At 47.9% G+C, this 17046-nt stretch overlaps 1 protein-coding gene across 5 annotated transcripts in view; it reads left to right on the top strand.

Annotated features, from left to right (window-relative positions):
• Positions 1 to 17046, top strand: part of UIMC1 (ubiquitin interaction motif containing 1) — a 35594-nt gene that overhangs the window by 13830 nt on the left and 4718 nt on the right. For all 5 annotated transcript variants that reach the window (XM_018073564.2, XM_018073566.2, XM_018073563.2 and 2 more), the window contains exons 4-8: positions 94 to 1248; positions 4812 to 4876; positions 7367 to 7455; positions 8379 to 8458; positions 11724 to 11892. In XM_018073564.2, coding sequence (XP_017929053.1) covers positions 94 to 1248; positions 4812 to 4876; positions 7367 to 7455; positions 8379 to 8458; positions 11724 to 11892 — 1558 coding nt within the window. The remainder of the gene's footprint in view (positions 1 to 93; positions 1249 to 4811; positions 4877 to 7366; positions 7456 to 8378; positions 8459 to 11723; positions 11893 to 17046) is intronic.

The raw sequence follows: 17046 nt of genomic DNA, 5'->3' as shown, positions 1-17046 counted from the left end.
CAGGATGATGGCTGCCAGCATGCTGTGGGAGACCTTGGTGTACTGTGCTGATAGAGAACACGCTTCTAGGAGAGCCAACATTTTGTTTTTCAGAGCTGTCAGCCCTCAGACTCCTCTGATGTGACTCCTCAGTTGTCAGAGGAAGCGCTGGGCGCACGAGGCCAAAGCCAGCCCGCCGAGAAAGAAGGCTCTGAGATCCTGGGAGGTCTGGCACTTTGCCCTGACACCCCTCGCTCTGAGTGCAGCTCCCACTCTCAGAGCTCCAGAGCTGATGGGAGTGGACAGTTGGATGTCACCCGGAGCCCCCGGGTAGTGTTGAGGAGGTTAAGCCAGGAAATCATTGAAAACTCACTAGTATCCAGCATAATAGTGTCTCCGGGGAAGGACCAGGCTTTGACAAGGTCAAGTGAAAAGTCTTCCTCACCAGCAAAAAGTGATTCGAGTAACATGTTACCAAGAACTCTCAGAGAGGACTTCATCTCATTGAGTCCCACCTTTGGCAGGGTGGCTTCAGGCTCCTGGCGGCTGACACCTCGCAGACTGTTCACAAGCCCCTCCAGCTCCTCTGAAGCAACAGGCCACGAACCAAAAGAGCAGCTCCTGCCCTGCACTGGCCATTCTGTGGGAGAAGCAGGTGCCGGGAGCTCAGCCACGCTCTGGAAGAGTGGGACCACAGAACAGTGTGAGAGCCCCAGGAGAAGCAGTGGAGGGGCAGGTACCAAACACACCTCACAGCCCAGGCACCCTGCCAAGGTCTGTGTTTCCACAGAGCAACTAGAGCAGAATGAGGCGTCCGACAGTACCCCGGATCTTTGCATGCTGACTGCGGCAGAGGAGAGGCACAAACAGGAGGAGGCGAGAGACACAGTGCACTATTACTGGGGCATCCCCTTCTGCCCCAAAGGGGTGGACCCTAACCAGTACACCAAAGTCATCTTGTGTCAGCTGGAGGTTTACCAGAAGAGCCTGAAGCAGGCTCAGAGGCAGCTACTGCATAAGAAGGAGTTTGGCAACCCAGTTGTGCCCAGTTCTTCCTTGACCCAAAATGAGCTTGGGAAAGGAGAGGAGATAAGCAGGGAGAACGGGGTTGCTGATGGTATGGAAGATGGAGATACAGAGGGGCAGGAGTCTGAAAGCATCACCTGGCTCCACCCTTCAAAGAGGAGGGAGGCAGAGAGTCCAGGGCACAGCATGGAAGAAGAGAAGAATTCCACTTCTGATGATGAACCAACCACCAGCTACTGCCAGGTAAGTGCCTCGCCACTGACCAGAGGTTGAGCAGCCCTGCTCTTCAGTCTGTTTTACAGTTCAGTCCCTTCTGCAAAGCAGGTGCTGCTGTTTAATGTCCCTCTTAAATTTAGGGACTTCCTTCCCTAGCCACACAGCTTACTGTGGAAGGGGGAGAAGTGTGCAGGCTGTCACCCAGCTCACACACGGTAGGGGCCATCACGCAGCCTGACAGTCATTGTTAATGCACCAGAGACAGACACATCCAACTGATCCTTCTCAGAAGGGTGAAGCCTGTCAGTGTGTCAGGGTAGTGAGCACAGAGATGGTCTGACCACCAGCAGCTCTGGTGAACCAGTTTGTAAACCCTTGGCTGCATGGGGAGCTCTGCATTTCCCCTCACAGTCAGAGAATGTGGGTTTGTCCTTGCAGCACAGCCTTTCCAGTTTGCCCCTACTCACTCCTATGCCTCTGTACGTGCTTCACCCTTGGAAGTTCTCTTTTCCTTCGTGGTCCTGTGGCTGTGAGGAGCTCTGCCTGCTTGCAGGCATCTTCTGCCTGCCCTGGTGATGTGTCACCGCAGTGGTGCTCGCTGTCCTTGTCCTGGTGTTGGGCACCTTCTCTGGGCTCACTGCTCGGGTCTAGTAGACACTAGATGTCAGCCTCTGTCTCCATCAGGGCTCTCCTGCTGGAGCGGAAGGCAGCTTTCTGTCACTGCTAAGTTTAAACAGATTGCTAGTCAGATGAAGTATTTATTACTGCTGTATTTTAGGTTTGTGTCAGCCTTTTCCAACCCTCATTTTTCATAATGACTTCACTCCCGGATCATTGTATAACTTTATCTTCTCTATGACTGAAGCCTTGGCTCTGTTGTTCCTGTTTTCAAGTGTATTTGATCATTTACCCTGGTGTTAGAAAGATACTTAACTTGTTTTGTGATATTTATATTCTGTCTTGTAATATTGAACACTTAGGAAAAACGTCATGTCTGCATTTTCTGGTTGCAGAAAAAGAGCAGAGCAGCCTGTGCTGAAATGTGACTTTTCCTGACAGTGCTTTGGCTCGAGTTTAGCAGATGGAGATTTAAACAAGCCTTAGAGGTGATCTGCAGAGGAAAGGAACTGACTTGTGTCCTTTTTAATTTCTTTAGGATAGATACAAAAGGCCTCAGAGGTTCTTAAAGCAAACTGCTTTTTTTTTTTTTCTGTAGCTTTTCCTCTGGAAAGGGAGGTGTCATTAATCTGGAAGATTGGGGTGACTGGAGGTCTATGGATGTGTACACTAAAACCCTTGGAAAGATACAGCAGCTGGGAAGGGTGTGAACTTTTAATCAGTATTGAAAATTGTGGTGTATTTTTAAAAATATTATCTGTTTAATCCTAATACCTAATTAATTCTTGGGGAGAAAAGAGGTTTTAGTGGTGCTGAGTGGTAACTTGTACTCATCTTGACCATGAGAGCTCTCTCAGAGCCATAACCTGTGTGTAGATGTAGCCTTTCTGAATATTTTTAAGGTGAAAAAATAAGGAAGGGGGAGGGGTAGTAGACTTAAAAAATTTCAACCCTAGCCCAAAATTTGCCAGTCTTTTTTTTACACAAGAGAAAATTATTTCTAAATACCCTTTCATCTGCCTTATCACACCCAGCATGAGAGGTTGCTCCCTTCTCTCGCCTCTGTGCAGTCACACACTGAGGCCAGAGCAGGTGATTTACTTGCAAAATCGATATGTTTGATGTTTGCTTGTGCCTTGTCTCCATTTTTTTCCTTCTATCAAATACAATTCCATCGGCAGTGACAAAGGAGGGGCCCAGAGCAGTCGAGTCTCCGACGTGCTGCATCACTTGGAGACCCTTTGCTGCCTGTGCTGCCCTGAGGCTCCCTCAGTGCCACCAGGGCTGCTCTGCTGGGGGGGCTAGTGGGAGATTTTAGGCTGTGCCAAGGTTAGAAATCGTCCTTGAAAAGGACTCAAATCTGTCCTTGAAAAGGACTCAAATCTGTCCTTAAAAAGGCCTCATGCTATGTGTTATACCAGTGAAATGAAGGTGCAAATGATGTGCTTGAGGGAGGCTGCCTGTGCCCCTGCCCTGAAAACCTCACCTGGGGCAGGCACAGACCTTCCACCCTGCCAGCAACTGACTGCTGCCACTGTCTCCCGCAGCCAAGGGATGTTTGCACAAAGCAAATCCTGGTTGTCGGAAGATCTCACAGCCCGTGAACCTGCACTAACAAACTTCAGCGCTAATAGAATCAATTCCTTCAGAGCCTTTCAAATAAGGTTAGGGGACTCTTGGTCTTTAAAAGATTCAGAGGGAAAAGGCACAATTCTGGAGATTTAGAGTCTGGTGACCTGAATTAGTGCCATATTTTATAACAGATGTACTTGGGAAAACCAGAAACGTGGACCAATGTTCGTGACCAGGGCAGAAGCATTGTTAACATATGCACAGTTCAGGACAAAGAGAAATAAAAATAAAGGAGGAGGTATGGTATTTTATGTTAGTGGTGAATTAGGCTGCAAAGAGGTAAAGAACAGCATAAACAAAACAGAATATTTGGGGGTTGGAATCACATTAGGAAAATCTGACAGGAGGCCTTGATTTGGGGCTTGCTGGGGAAGTACATCAGCCATCCAGGAGTGGAGCTGATTGAAACTGAAACCTATGGTGGAAATTGGAGAGTTTGATAGACTCAAGGAAGGGAGTGGAAAACCCTTCTGTGAGAACTAGCATGAGAACTGACAGCAAGGACTGCTAATAAACTGTTGTAATTCCACCTGATTAGAGGATGGCAAGTGTAATGTGTACACTGCAGAAGAAGAAAGGGATCTGGGTAATAACTGGCATGTTACCCTGACCTCAGCAGTGCATAAGGCTTTTGAACAAATTTTAAAGGAAAGAATAAGTGGAGTCGTAGAGCTAAATGAAAAATGGGATAAAATGCACACAGATTTACCAGCTGTAGATTGTGCAGGTTAATCTGTTCCCTCTCTTTGATGGGACAACTGATTTCGCAGGCAAGAAAAACACAACGGATTTTATTTCTAGGAAATTTCAGAAAAGTGCTTCTTATGGTCAAACACCGGCTGTACCAGTTGATCAGGTCATCCCAGCTCAAGAAAACAGGTTTTAAAGTTGAGTAGGTGAGGGGCTGCTGGGATGCCTGGGGGGGGTGCAGGGAACATTAAAAACCTTGGATTGTTTAGCTCAGCATGGGTGGAGATGGAGGAGAGCTATGGTTGCTGCCTACAAGTACATTGAGGTGGATGCTTAGAACAGGCAGAGAGCATGGAAGGTGATGGACAGTGCTGGAATGAGTTGACAGTCCTGGGACTGTCCAGGAACATGTCTAGGCAGCAAGGTAACAAAAAGTACTGCCTGGCTTTATTTCAGGCAGCTGCTGAAACACCTTCCTAAAAAGAGGGATGGAGGGAAAAAGCTGAGTAGTTCCAGATGGATACTGAGGCATTTTCAAATAAAAATATACAGCAGAGTGGGTGCAGTGTCATGGACAGAATCTGATGACCCAGCAGACCTCTGTCAGCTGTGCATATTGTTTTATATATCATCAGAATTTTCTTTTCCAGCCCTCCCAGGTGCTGCCTGCAGAGGATGCGCATGAAGAAGGGGAGCCGATGCAAATTGCACAGAGGTGAGTAGGATAATTTCTGAGTGTGGGGCTCACAGTGATATGGGCTCTTTCACTCTCCTTGGAGTATTTTAGGGTGCAATCCCACTGTGGCTTGCTGCAGGGCTTGCTGGAAAGGCTTCTGCAGCCACTGCTGTTAGATAGCCCTGGCTTTGGAGCAGCGTGGGAGAGAGGTGAGGCACAACTGGGGAGAAAGGCTCAGTAACTTTATAAGATGTGCAAGTGCATCCTTGTACAAGTTGGAGGACTTGCTCCTTGCCCTCTGAAGCTCCTGTAACACAGTGCAGTACAGCTCTGGGGGTGGGTGGGGGAGCTGAAGGTGAGTTACAGCGATGCCATCACGTGTCTATCGGGGAAGGAGCATAGGCAGCATGGTGGAGGGTTTACTGGATTTCTGTGTGTATTTTTATGTTCCTGCCTTACTGCTGAAGAGGAAAGCAGGGAAGAGGAAGCCAGACGGCACTGCCTATCAGCCAAAGATAGAGTGCAGTGCTCCAGAAAAGCCACTTCAGCAGATGACAGGTGTGGGACAAGTCAACATGATTTTCTTCAGATTTAAGCCTACTCCTCTTTCCTTGTTTTTTTTTTTCCCTTCTCCTTCCTGTGGGATGCAATTCTCAAGCAAAGACTGTGGAGAAGAAGGACAAATGGGAGACGATTTAGGGAGCAAGTTACAAGAGAGGCCAGATAATGTCATGTTTTTAATTTGCTGGGTTTTATAATTTAAACCTGCTTTGGAACAAAACTGCCAACTTTTCTCTGATCTAACAGCATTTGGCCTGAACAGTTATTATCAATATGCAGAGTATGAAAATCCCTCTTGCTTTCACCTTTCTAACAAGCTTAAAACCTGCCTTGGGGAGCAGGAGGAACTGCAGCTGCCACTGCTGCTGAGGCTGATGAGTTTGTGACAGCTGAGGTCTGAGCTTGCGTGGAAGGCAGCGAGGTGTGTGCTCTGCAGCGCTGGCCTCCCGCCTGCTTAGGGCAGGAGAGGCCAGGATATGGAGGATATAGAAAGAGAGGGACCTCGTTCCTTTGGTGTAGCTGATGGGGTTAGTCTGGGACATTCCCCAAGCCACCCAGGAGCTGCCTGCCTTGGGGTGGGATGCACCTGGATTCAGCGCTCCCTCCTCGGGCAGCTGGAACATCTGCAGGAAAGCAAGAAATGGCTGCAGTCTTTGCAGTTCTGTGCACATTAAGCGTTGCCATCTGGCTCCTGGTAATTTGCCAGCACAGGCCTCTCTCGGGTAGGGCTCAGGCACCCTGACCGGCTGGCCTCAGCCTCACTTAATAGGAAAACACGGCTCTGAGCTGTCTGGAGGGAGTGGAGCAGTTTAGGAAGTGCCAGCCCTGGGAAGAGGCTGCTTTGCTTTCTGTGGGCCACTCTCCCTGCTTGTTTTACTCTTTGTATGGAGCATGGAAGATTGGGGTTTTAATAAATGATTATAGGCTTTGTTACCAAGAGATAGTTGGTGTAGCAAGAAATGTGGTTTGACTTCAAATTGATTAGCCCATTTTATAAATGTCATAGCAAGTTGTTTTGTGTGAGTTCTTTTGAAGAGAGCCCTGATGTTAGACACAGAGTAAAACATGCTCAGCCTGGATTCATAACAAATGCTTTGAGATGCTTTATTTAGAGAGAAAAGCCACTTGTGATTTCCTATCAGAATTTTGTTATTTATCATAAATCAGCAGTGGCTGTTCTCTCCTCTCTAAGGCCTGTGGTTGAGCTTAATAAATCTTCTGTTTGTCAGTGTGGGGATTCATGTTTTTAAAGTGTGTTCTTGCATACTTGATCAGACTAATCAGAAAACCACGCAAGGCGTGGAGTGTATCAGCATGGGTGCTAGACTTCCTCAGCAATGCCTGCCTGGTTTGGAAAGACAGTGTGCAGTGAGGGGGGAGAAAAAAAAAAGGAGGAATCCAAAGGTCAAAATGAGAGGAGCGATGTCCGGTGCTGCTCCAAGGAACCACCACCCTAATGCTGTAAGGATTTTGCTGCAAGGAAAATGCCTTGTATCACATCCGTGCTGCTTCTGGCTGCTGTGCACAGGGATAAGGGAGAAAATGAACAGTGTGAGGAGGGAGAGGATAATGTGGGATAAAGCAGGTCTGTCTTTCCTCTGTGAGGATTTCCTTCCCCAGGCAAAAAGAGGCACAGTGCTGCTACCTGCACAACTCCCAAGTCTTCTCCCACAGAGAGTCACACAGTTGTGAGCAGGTAGTTTTGCTCCCCTGACAAGAGATAGTGACCCTTTCTGCCTTTTTGTCAAGGGTTTCTAGAAGAAAAAAATGTTCCCTTTGGGGTGTTTGCTTAGGATGGCATTTTAGATCCATATTTTCCTGTTTTCCTGGTCATTTCTGGCTGTCAGAATCATACTGACCACTTGGAAATTATGGCATCATCTGCTGTTCTGAACTGTGTGAGACAGGCAGGTGTGGCACTCACACCTATTGGACTGGAGATTCATAGTATATTTATATTTTGAACAGCATCTCCACGATGACCCCACTTGGCAGTAAAAGGAGTCCAGATATTGCCACAGAAAACTCTGCTGAAGAAGAGATCTCTGTTTGCCCAGGTAAAAGGCGCTTGAGAATGTTATGAATTTTGTACTGAAAGTTGCACACTTATGGAATTCAGAGGAAAGAAGAGAATTTTCAAGTTACTTGAACAAAAAGGGAAAGATTTCTTTCCCTTCTCCATTTGTCAGGGCTAAAATTATCCAGGTAATGTAGTTTGATCCCCTAGTTTTGGACCCATTTCCTCTAAAACAATTCTGTGACAGGGTTTGTTGGGGACTTGCTGCTGAAGAGGCATGAAGATGTGCGTCAGCATGGAGGGCTCACTCAAAACAAGGTGTCAGGAGTGGTCTCTGCATTGCAATCAGATTTTCAGATTTTTCAGTGTCAAGATAATGTGCAAAGCGTGAGAGCTGTCTTACATTAATTAAACATGTTTTGGACCAGCGACTTTTTTTTCCTCGGTCTCTCCTACCATGTTTGAGGTTTTCCAGTCCAGCGTTTAAAGTGAGAAAATTAATGAAGGGACTGTTCCTGTTCACGAGCAGCCATAGCAGGAGAGGTCATGGTGGTGCTTGGTGGCATATTTTGTTGCTAAGGAAGATGTGGAGGTCTAAAGATGGTGCAACTGCAAGGCAGACCACAGAACGGGAGCTCTGCTTGTCTTGATGCGAGAGCAGCTCTATTCTTGCTTTGTCTCCATCACAGCAAGTGTCCCACGCACTTTCCCTGTGTCTAATCTCACTCCCCATGAAGCTGCAAAGCTGTGGTGGCTTTGTCCTCACACCACCATGCTGTGACTTTAACCCCTCATCTGGCTGTGTTGTTGCACATTGTCTGATAACATTTGTGGCAAGTCTAAAAAATGTTTTGAAACTGTGAAAACTGTGTGAAGAAGCATTAAGGGCTAAGTTACATCAAGAAGTGAGGAGGTAGTTTGGGGGCTGCAAACCTGTGCTGACATGGAGGTGTTTTTCTGCAGAGACACAAACGAGCCCATTGGAAGCTGTTGAGGAGGAGAGAGAAGAGCTCTGCTCAGACAGCAGAGATGCACCTATGCAGGTAAAAGTGCTGGAAGTTTGGGAAGGGTTCTGTTTCCAGTTCTACCTTCTAGACCCTGGTTCAGCTGAGCTGTGCTGGCATTTCCCCTTGGGTAGCTGGGAGCTTGGACTTCTGTTATTTGGATCCTCAACAAACAGTTCCCGCTTTGCTTTTCTCCTCTGCTTCATATCTCCAATCCCTTTTGGCTGGGAACTGCACGCAGCTGCTTGGAGCCTTTCAGTCCTATAGCTGGAGAGCTGTTATCAGTTCCAGCCCATTCTTTTGTACCCTTACACTGCTGTGCTGGAGGATGCCATCAGCGTGGGTGGCAGGGCTGTAGCTTGCCCATGTTCAGGGGTACAGTGCTGTGATGTTCAGTGATGCAGAGGGACCCCAGGAGCTGTGAGGGGTGTCCTAGGAAACCTCAGTCACTCTTGCTGTGACATGCTTTTCCCTGTTACAATCCTCTGAATTCCAATGTTTGCTCTCCAACAGACCATCTCCAAAAGGCTAAGAAGAGAGCTTCACCCAAAGACTGAACTGGGATAAAGATGTCCTTGAAGTGTTGAGGGCTGGTGGTGGTTTGCAGACCAAGCAGAGTGTCCTGAGCCGGGAATGTTGCTTTCTGTGCAGTAATAGTTGATAGCAATAGTAATTCAGTGGCAGGGCCATCCTCTTACCTCTCACTGCAGATGTGCTCTGTGTGCAGCTCCTTTCCCTGCGTTGTCACACCTGCACAGCAATTGCTTTGCAGCTGTCACTGTACCAACACCTGACTTCAGTCCCTGCTTCTGATAAAACTCCCTTTGTCCATTAATTTAGAGAGCGATATCAAAGGGGTTGCCAAGTACTCCTCTGGCAGGGTACATGGATACAGAATCGTACAGCTCTTGACAAGAGGACTCATTTGTGGAAAGCTCATTCTGGGAGTTTGCAGCTTGTACAGCATGTCTGCAGCTCCTCATTCTCACAGGCCTCTTAATAAACCATCTTCTGCTCTCGTGTGCCTTTCATTCTGCAGGTATCTCCAAGCACTGCTCAGTCAATTAGGGACTGCAGCAGGGAGAGGGTTGATCCTGGGCTGGCCACCGAAGCACGTTTGTGACCCATTTGGCTGTGGCCAGGACTCTGTCCTGTCCCTTGTGCTCTGCAGAAGGTGCCCTGGGTCTCACACCTCTGCCTGGATGGCACAAGGTGATCAGCAAAGTGGTGGGGAGCAGGTTCCTAGGGATTGTTTGACAACATTATGGCTGGCAGCAGGTCCTGGTCCGGAGCCCGCAGCCCTCCAGGAAGACAGCAGAAACAGCTACCATGGCATCAGCAGTTTGCATGAGCTGAGCCTAGACCACTGGGACTGGCTTCTTCCTAGCAGATGCTGAGCCAGGACACAGGAGTCTTGTTGTTGAGCTCAGCCTCTAGCGTTGCTTTTGGCTGGCTGTTGGCTGCAAGTACTATATCTTGTAGGCAATTTCCTCTGCTAAAGAGCAGAGGCAACTGTCTCTGCCTCTGACAGGGGTGATTGGTTCTGCAGTTGAGGTTTTCCAGACTGTTACAGCAAGGTTTTGTACAAGCAGTTTTGGAACTGTGGTGTCTTTTGTTACAGAATGTTGCATTTCCATTTAAAATTAGTAATTTACCATCGAATGTAGGCGGGCAGGGTGTGTAGAACCGGTGATCTCCTAAGATTGCTTTAAAAAAGGCAGCTAGAAGGAGCAGTGCCTGCTGCTTTTCCCATCATATTTTTTACGTGTGTTGTCTGACTGGGATAGTGCAGGTTTGATTTGATCATTCATATTTGACACATCTTGTTTTTTATGGCTCTTGTGTGTGACGCCCCACAGTGAGGAATTCACACGATGCAGTGACACTGAGATGTGAGAGAGGGGTACGAGCGCTAATGCTGTAAGTGATGTACTTGAGCAGCTTGTGTTTGTCTGGAGGAACTCTTGTGGCAACTCCTCCACAGAAATCCAGGGCAGAGAGCCTCCCTGGGAATGAAAGAGATGTTCCTGGGGCTTGGTGCTGTAGCTGGTATCTGGGAGAAATGCATTCCATGAGTCGGAATCTCAGTTTAAGGCCCAGTCCTGCAATTTTTGACATAGCTCCTCGGAGTCAACAAAAACAGCCTCCTTTCCTCTAGGACATAAAACCCAGAATCAGATCCCAATTTGGAAAAGGAAGTAATAAACCGAGTAATACGACAAAGCGCTCCAGTGGCACGGAGCATCTTGGCTGACCCCAATTACTGCTTCCCTGAAATGATACTGTTGGAGGAAAGCAGACGGCAGTTTTGCTGCACACTGTCTACATGTCACTGCTTAGCTCTAAACAGAAACCCCTTCCATATTATTTTCCTATAGTTTTTTTTCTACATGGGTAATATTTAAGTAGCTTTTTTTAATCATTGCAGGGAGGGAAAGGTTCTTTCTTAAATGTGAAAAAATCTTGCAGCAAGCCTGACTAAGCAGAGATGTAGTTATGAGTGAGATGGCTGCAGTCTGCTGCATTTGGGAATGTCAGTAGCATAGGGAGCAGGCTAGATCTCCGTGGATGGATAGTGGAACACCTCTGCAACTGTGTGATCAATGCAAAAAGAGCGTGTCAGTAAGTGGTAATGGCACCCTGAGAACATACACGAGCTGTGACATTGTGCCCTGGCAAAAAGCCTCTGCTGGTAATTTTGTGACACGGATTTTCAATGGTATTGCCTCTCTCCTTGATCGGTGTCCCCTCTTATGATTGCTCCAGCCACCTCCTCTACAGAGGAGGAGCTTCCAGTGATCTCTCCTTGCTCCCTAAGACCACAGCAGCCTCCTTTCATCCTGGGGGAAGCTGTGTTCCCAGACAGTGCTGCCTGTGTAGCGTGGATCGTGTCCAGAAACTGATGAGCACAAGTCAGGTGTTGAACTCTTGCTTTGCCCCATGAATTTTCCATCAGTTTCGCTTCTGAGCTTTCCTGATTAATGGAAGCCTTACCATTTTTCCACGGTAGTACAGGTGATGTTTGCCTTAAACGGTGTGCATGGCTGTGCAGAGAGGTTTCACCACGATTCAGAAGGACATGTTGCCTTTGCAAGAAGAATTAGTTGTTAGTGCAGTGCCGTTTACTCAGCCAGTGGTCTTATTTCTGACCCCTATGTGATGGAGGAAGAATAAAACTTTCCAAGAAAAACTGAGTCTGTGGCAGGGTGAGTAGCTACCAGACAACATGGAGCTCTGTACCTAGCAAAAAAAGAGAAACATCACTATCTGGCTAATTTTTCTTCTTCTTCTTCTTCTTCCTTAGGTTGGTGGAGATGAAGATGCTGGTGGGACTGTGTCCAAGCGCAGTCCTACAGCCGCTGCCCATGTGTCGTGCCCGCTGTGTGATCACAGCTTTCCAGCTGCAGAGATCGAGCTCCATGCCATGTACTGCAACGGCATCGTGGGAGCAGAGGCTGGCAGGGACACTCCAGGTCTGCCAAGTGTTACTTGCAAGTGTTTGCTCCTTGTGCTCGTCCCCCTTCCCTACTGTTACTTGGCAGACAGGTGCTGCAGTCTTGTTCTTCTTGGGATATTTGGTGCATAACGTGTAGGGAAGGTTTGCTCTGCCTTATTCTATCTCCAGGCTGTTTAGGAGAGTGTTATTCAGAGGCTCTGGTGTTTCCAGCACTTCCTGTACAGAGACATCTCTGATTGACTTCACACAACAATTCACCACATTATCAGCTCCTGAATATTGCCCCAGGATCTAGTCCTGGATGCTTCAAGCAGTTCTCATAAGACGTGTCTATTGTGTGTTTTGTTGAGGACCTGCAGAGAATGTGGCAGTGATAGGAAATGGAAGTCTTGTGTCCTTCAGGGCTCTTGAGAAGGAAAAATGTTCTGTACCACTCCAAGCATGGCCTGTGCTCTGCGTGGAGTCTGACATTTGTATGTACTAAAATGGCTTGTTCGGGTGGCAGAGATTGCAGAAAAGTTTCCCTCTTGTTCCACTAAAATTGCAAAATGATAACTATCAATCTGGGAGTGTGGATTTTTCTCCTTCATTTGAAGAGTGAGGTGTAGAAGCACGGTCAGAATGCCCGTATTAATCCTCTTTGCAGTCTTTTTTATATCAGGTTTCCATAGCCAACCTTTGCAGAGCTTAAGTGAACAAATACACTGGTTGGTTATCAACATATTCAGTAAGTTATGTTTTAGCTGCTGCTTGAAATGTAAAATCTGTGTTAGCACAATGTCAGGTAATATCAAAGTAGTAGCTTGTAATAAGATTAACTTTTCAGGTTGTGAATATATAATTTTCAGTTACATTCTGGGTTATTACATGCAACCTAAATCTATGATGTTTAAACAATTTGAGCAAATCAGGGCTAGTACAAGAACTGTAACTTCTGCATTCCTCTAGCAGGAGGAAGTTTCACCATGTAATCTTAATGCAGAGTTGATGTAGTTCCTGAACAAGGTCCCTGTTATACTAAATCTTTGGGGATGTGACATGGGTCCTGTCAAGATAACAGGAGCCAGAGTAGTGGCTGATACTGGCTGGTGCTTAATTTTGGTGGGAAGTTCTCTCTGTAGGCACAGCCCTGCAAAGCATTTGGCTCAGGCAAATCACAAATTATCACAGTTCTATCCTCAACACTGATAAAGGTGTTATCCATGCTACAAAATGGAGCAGAATTTTTAGTATGCCTTTTAACAGAAACATCTTTGGCCCTGTGGTATTTAGGTCCCTGGTGTGGCTGGACTGTGAGCATTTCCATTGATCCTAGGGAATCCTGACTGTGATCAGGAAAAAGCTTTGAATTCTTGGCAGTGTGAGGGAATTTGTTCTTCCCTTTGGTGTTGGCTTTCAGCAGGACAGAGTTCAAGGCTGGCCTCTCCACTCTGCTCCAGACTGGTCTCCTTGGGGATGTTTGTAAGGGTAGTTATTTTGGAATTGCTACTGTGCTGTTCTGGCTTGTTCAGAACAATCCCCCCATAAGAAAACCAGCCTGGAATAGAAGGGATTTTGCTCTGCAATAATGGCTGTAAGCAGAGCAATGGGTTTGGAACAAAATCACAATAATTTGGGTTTTCTATTGCCAGCTATTCTGGTATTTTCCCTGTAGAGACCAGGCTCTATTATCCATACCAGTCTATGACACCTGTGTTGTTTGCACCCAGACTCTTTGAAGGACCATGGGCTTCCAGGGCTTGGGCAGAATCCTGTGCTTGCTTGTGGGGCTCTGGGTCACAGGGCCTCTTGGGCCAGTTCCCAGCATCTGTTGGAAGGTGAGAGTCACCCAGAGGGGTCTCAGCTGACGGGCTGATCATTGGATTTTGGGTTGAATAGGCAGGGGGGATGTTCAGCTCTGAGCAGAGGCCACACAGTAGCCTGGCACAGCTGTGCAGGTACAAAAGAACTCTGTTTCCAGGGCTGTTACCTTGGCATCCATTGCTAGCACAAAATCCACAGGTAAAGCTAAAGCATGGGGAGAAAAAAAGAGGTGAGAGAATTGTCTTCTGAGGCAAATGCCAGCTCCTGTGTGGGTCCAGAAGCTGTTCTGTACTGCTGCAGCACTGTGTGCTCTTGGCTGGCTGCTGGCTTCCTCAAGAGCACAGCAACAGCCTCATGTGAGAAGAAATCAGAGTTCACTACTCTAAGCCATGTCCTGATCTGTTAAGAAAAGACTGCTTCAATTTTCCTTTGGTGCACTGGGTCAGGGGTTCCTGGTCTGTCTTCAGATTTATTAATTGGACTTACTCCCGATGTCTCTAGAATTGCAGATTATGCAGTTCTGCAAACTACAGCTGTCAGTGGTTTTCATTTTAAAATTACAAAAGGATGGGTTCTTGCTGGTTTTACTTCTCTTCTTCCCTCTTCTAATCATGCACCAAAGTCTCTTGGTGTTAGGTCTCGGGAGACCAGCTCAGCCTGGCTGATATCTAAGGACAGATTTTCAAATGAGTTAGCTGGGCAAGATGAGTTACAGTCACTTTCCCTACACACATGGACACCCTGGCTGGATGCCCAGACCACCAAACACCTGGGCAGTATGAAAATCTGGTCATGAATTTCCATTTTCCTGTGATCTGAGTAAATAAAAAAGAAGAGCCTGCTGTTGTGTTAGCCCCTGTACCAGGCTGGGGAAGGTTCAGGTCCTGGGTTTCCAGCTCAGTGACTGGTGTTAATTCCAAACGAACAAGTGGATCTGTGGAAGTGCTGTGCCAGCTCCCTCTTTCTTCATGCACTCAACTGAAGGGCTCACTTGTGTGAGAGGGGCTGTGTGAGAGGGCTCTGCTGGAGCCACCGTATCCATTGCCTGCTGCTGCTGCCAACACAGGAATCTGCTGCTTTCACCCTGGAAGCTAGTCTTGGCTGCTGCTGAGTACAGCAAATACTCTCAAGCTTTGTGACATACTTGATGCCTCTTACCCTCCATCTACACGCATCTGACATCTTGTTTCCCAAGTGAGCTCAGGGAGATGAAGATTTGGTATATCCCTTCCTCCCAAAGGCTCAAATGCAGTGTGGTGCAGCTGTCAGTCTTCAGCAGCAGCACTGGTGTTGTTAAAAAGCTCCTGACATCAGTAGAAGTGGCACTAATACAGCAGAAGGAGTAAGGGAATGGGTGTAGAGGAAGCTGGATGGCTTCTGAGAAGGGACAAGATGCTGTGAGCTGGACACTAAAAGATCCTGCACAGAAGTGGCACAGCTGGCAATAAGCACAGGGAGGAAGCTGGTGGGCCAAGCAGCAAGGTGAGGAGCTCAGTGGCTCTGGCCTTGCAGCCCCAGGAGGTGCCTGGGCTGGGCTGATAGCAGAACTGTACTGGGGAGGGTTTGCTCCTCTCCCCCAGGGTGCATGTTGAAACCAAACAGGCCAAGGATGACTTGTCAACCAGAAGAAATGCCGAGTGAGGGAAAAGGTGGTTGTTGGACTACGGAGCATGTCTGACCCAGCAAAGAGCATTTCATTTGGGAGAGTTACAAGGTTCCTGTCACACAGCAGGTCAGCACTGCTCTGTGGTGGGGATTTTCCCTGCGGCAAGTCTTCTCCTGTATTCTGAACTACCTTCTTGTGGGTGACTGAAGTGTTTTGGCAGGGGTCGTGCCTCACCAGCTGGCCCTGTTCTCTCTCCTGTGCTGCTTCTTCCAGCAACACAGCTGAGGGTCTCCCCCTGGGCAGCTGCAGAGCTAGTCCCAGACATCTCTAATGGGCCCATTATGCCAGATGTGTTCACTGCCTTTGGAAGAAAATAGAACTGATTAACACCTGAGCTGGTGCACAAGGCTCCCAAGATGGTGTTAAAGGAATATTAACGAGCGCACGCTGGTTTGGAGAGCAGCTCTCACCATGCTGTCAAACACATGTGTTGGTTGGGTTCTTGGGAGGCTGGGTGGCCTGAGGGGTGGCCATCATTTCCAGCCATCCTAGTCAGGCTGCCACTTTGAATCTGGGCCAGACTATGTTAAAGAGAGACGTTTGCTTCAGTTCCTGTGAGAGATGAGCTGTTGGTATCAGTCATCGCCTACGAGACAATACCCACATCCTAGGAAACGCTCGAGCTTGTTTCTTCAGTGGTTGTCTCCTGTCAGCCCCAACAGCTCCTGAGCACCTTGCAGTGCATTGCTGGTTGTAGCTGCAGATTGCTGCTAAGGGAAAGGCTGTGTTGCATTGGATAGATATTGGGGTTGCCCAACACTTTGGAAATGGGGTTTAGCTAAAACTCAGAAGAATTCCGTTCATTCTGCACAAAATTTTGTGCATTGCTTTCTTTATCACAGATGATGTGCCAACAAAAACAGGTTTGTTGTGCCTATACCTTGGATTCAGACCTTTTCTAATGTCAGTATGGGAAGCAGCGTCACCGAGCCGTAAAACAGCTCCCTGCGTTGTCCCCTTAGCCAGCGTGCCTGAGAGCGCTTACTGTGACATCTGTTTTGGAGCTGGAGTCTTGAACGTCCCTGGTGAAGCAAGCTAAGCTATCTGAAATGTTCCCTGAGGATCTTTGCTGGTGGTATGTCAACAGGAATACGCTGAGAGGAATTCGACTGAAAGGGACAACGCTCCAACATGCTCCCTGCAGATGCCTGCAGAGCCAGTTGGGAAAGGCTGCTTGGGCTTGCTGAGGGAACAGAAATTTTTGGACCCATCATCAGCTGCTCAGTGGGGATCTCCTTGGCTACCCACATGTGTTGGAGCTGCTGGGCAGCAGCACTGCTCCTAGTAGAGATCGTCATGCAGGGGACCCCCAGAGCTGTATATGGACAATAGCACTGGTCACCCTGGTTCATATGGGCCGTGGGAAAGCGACGACTGCGGGGCTAATTGTTGTAACCTTCCCTTTCCAGTATGAGCTGTGCCCTCCCCTGCAAGGCTCTCCCTGCCACATCTGCAGAAGGGCCAGTGCCTCTGCACAGCCCCTGCCTCAGCTCACCATGTCCCCGAGCTCACAGCTGCCACAGTCCCTCCCTGCAGCAGGCACGGGAGCCTGGATTGGCAGGGAGTGGTGCTGTGCTGCTGGAGCAGCTGGATAACGCTTCTCCCGGGCTATCGCGCTGCTGCGCGTCAGCTTTAAAATTCCTGTAAACTACATACTGCCGATCCAGCTGTTTCTGGCTGAAGATAAGTTAGGTGTGAAAT

The sequence above is a fragment of the Manacus vitellinus genome, unplaced genomic scaffold (genome assembly GCF_001715985.3).
Source record: "Manacus vitellinus isolate BGI_N305 unplaced genomic scaffold, ASM171598v3 scaffold_25_pilon, whole genome shotgun sequence".
NCBI classification, from domain to species: domain Eukaryota; kingdom Metazoa; phylum Chordata; class Aves; order Passeriformes; family Pipridae; genus Manacus; species Manacus vitellinus.
The sequence above is the reverse complement of the archived record's forward strand: the minus strand, read 5'-3'. Positions and strand labels throughout refer to the sequence as shown.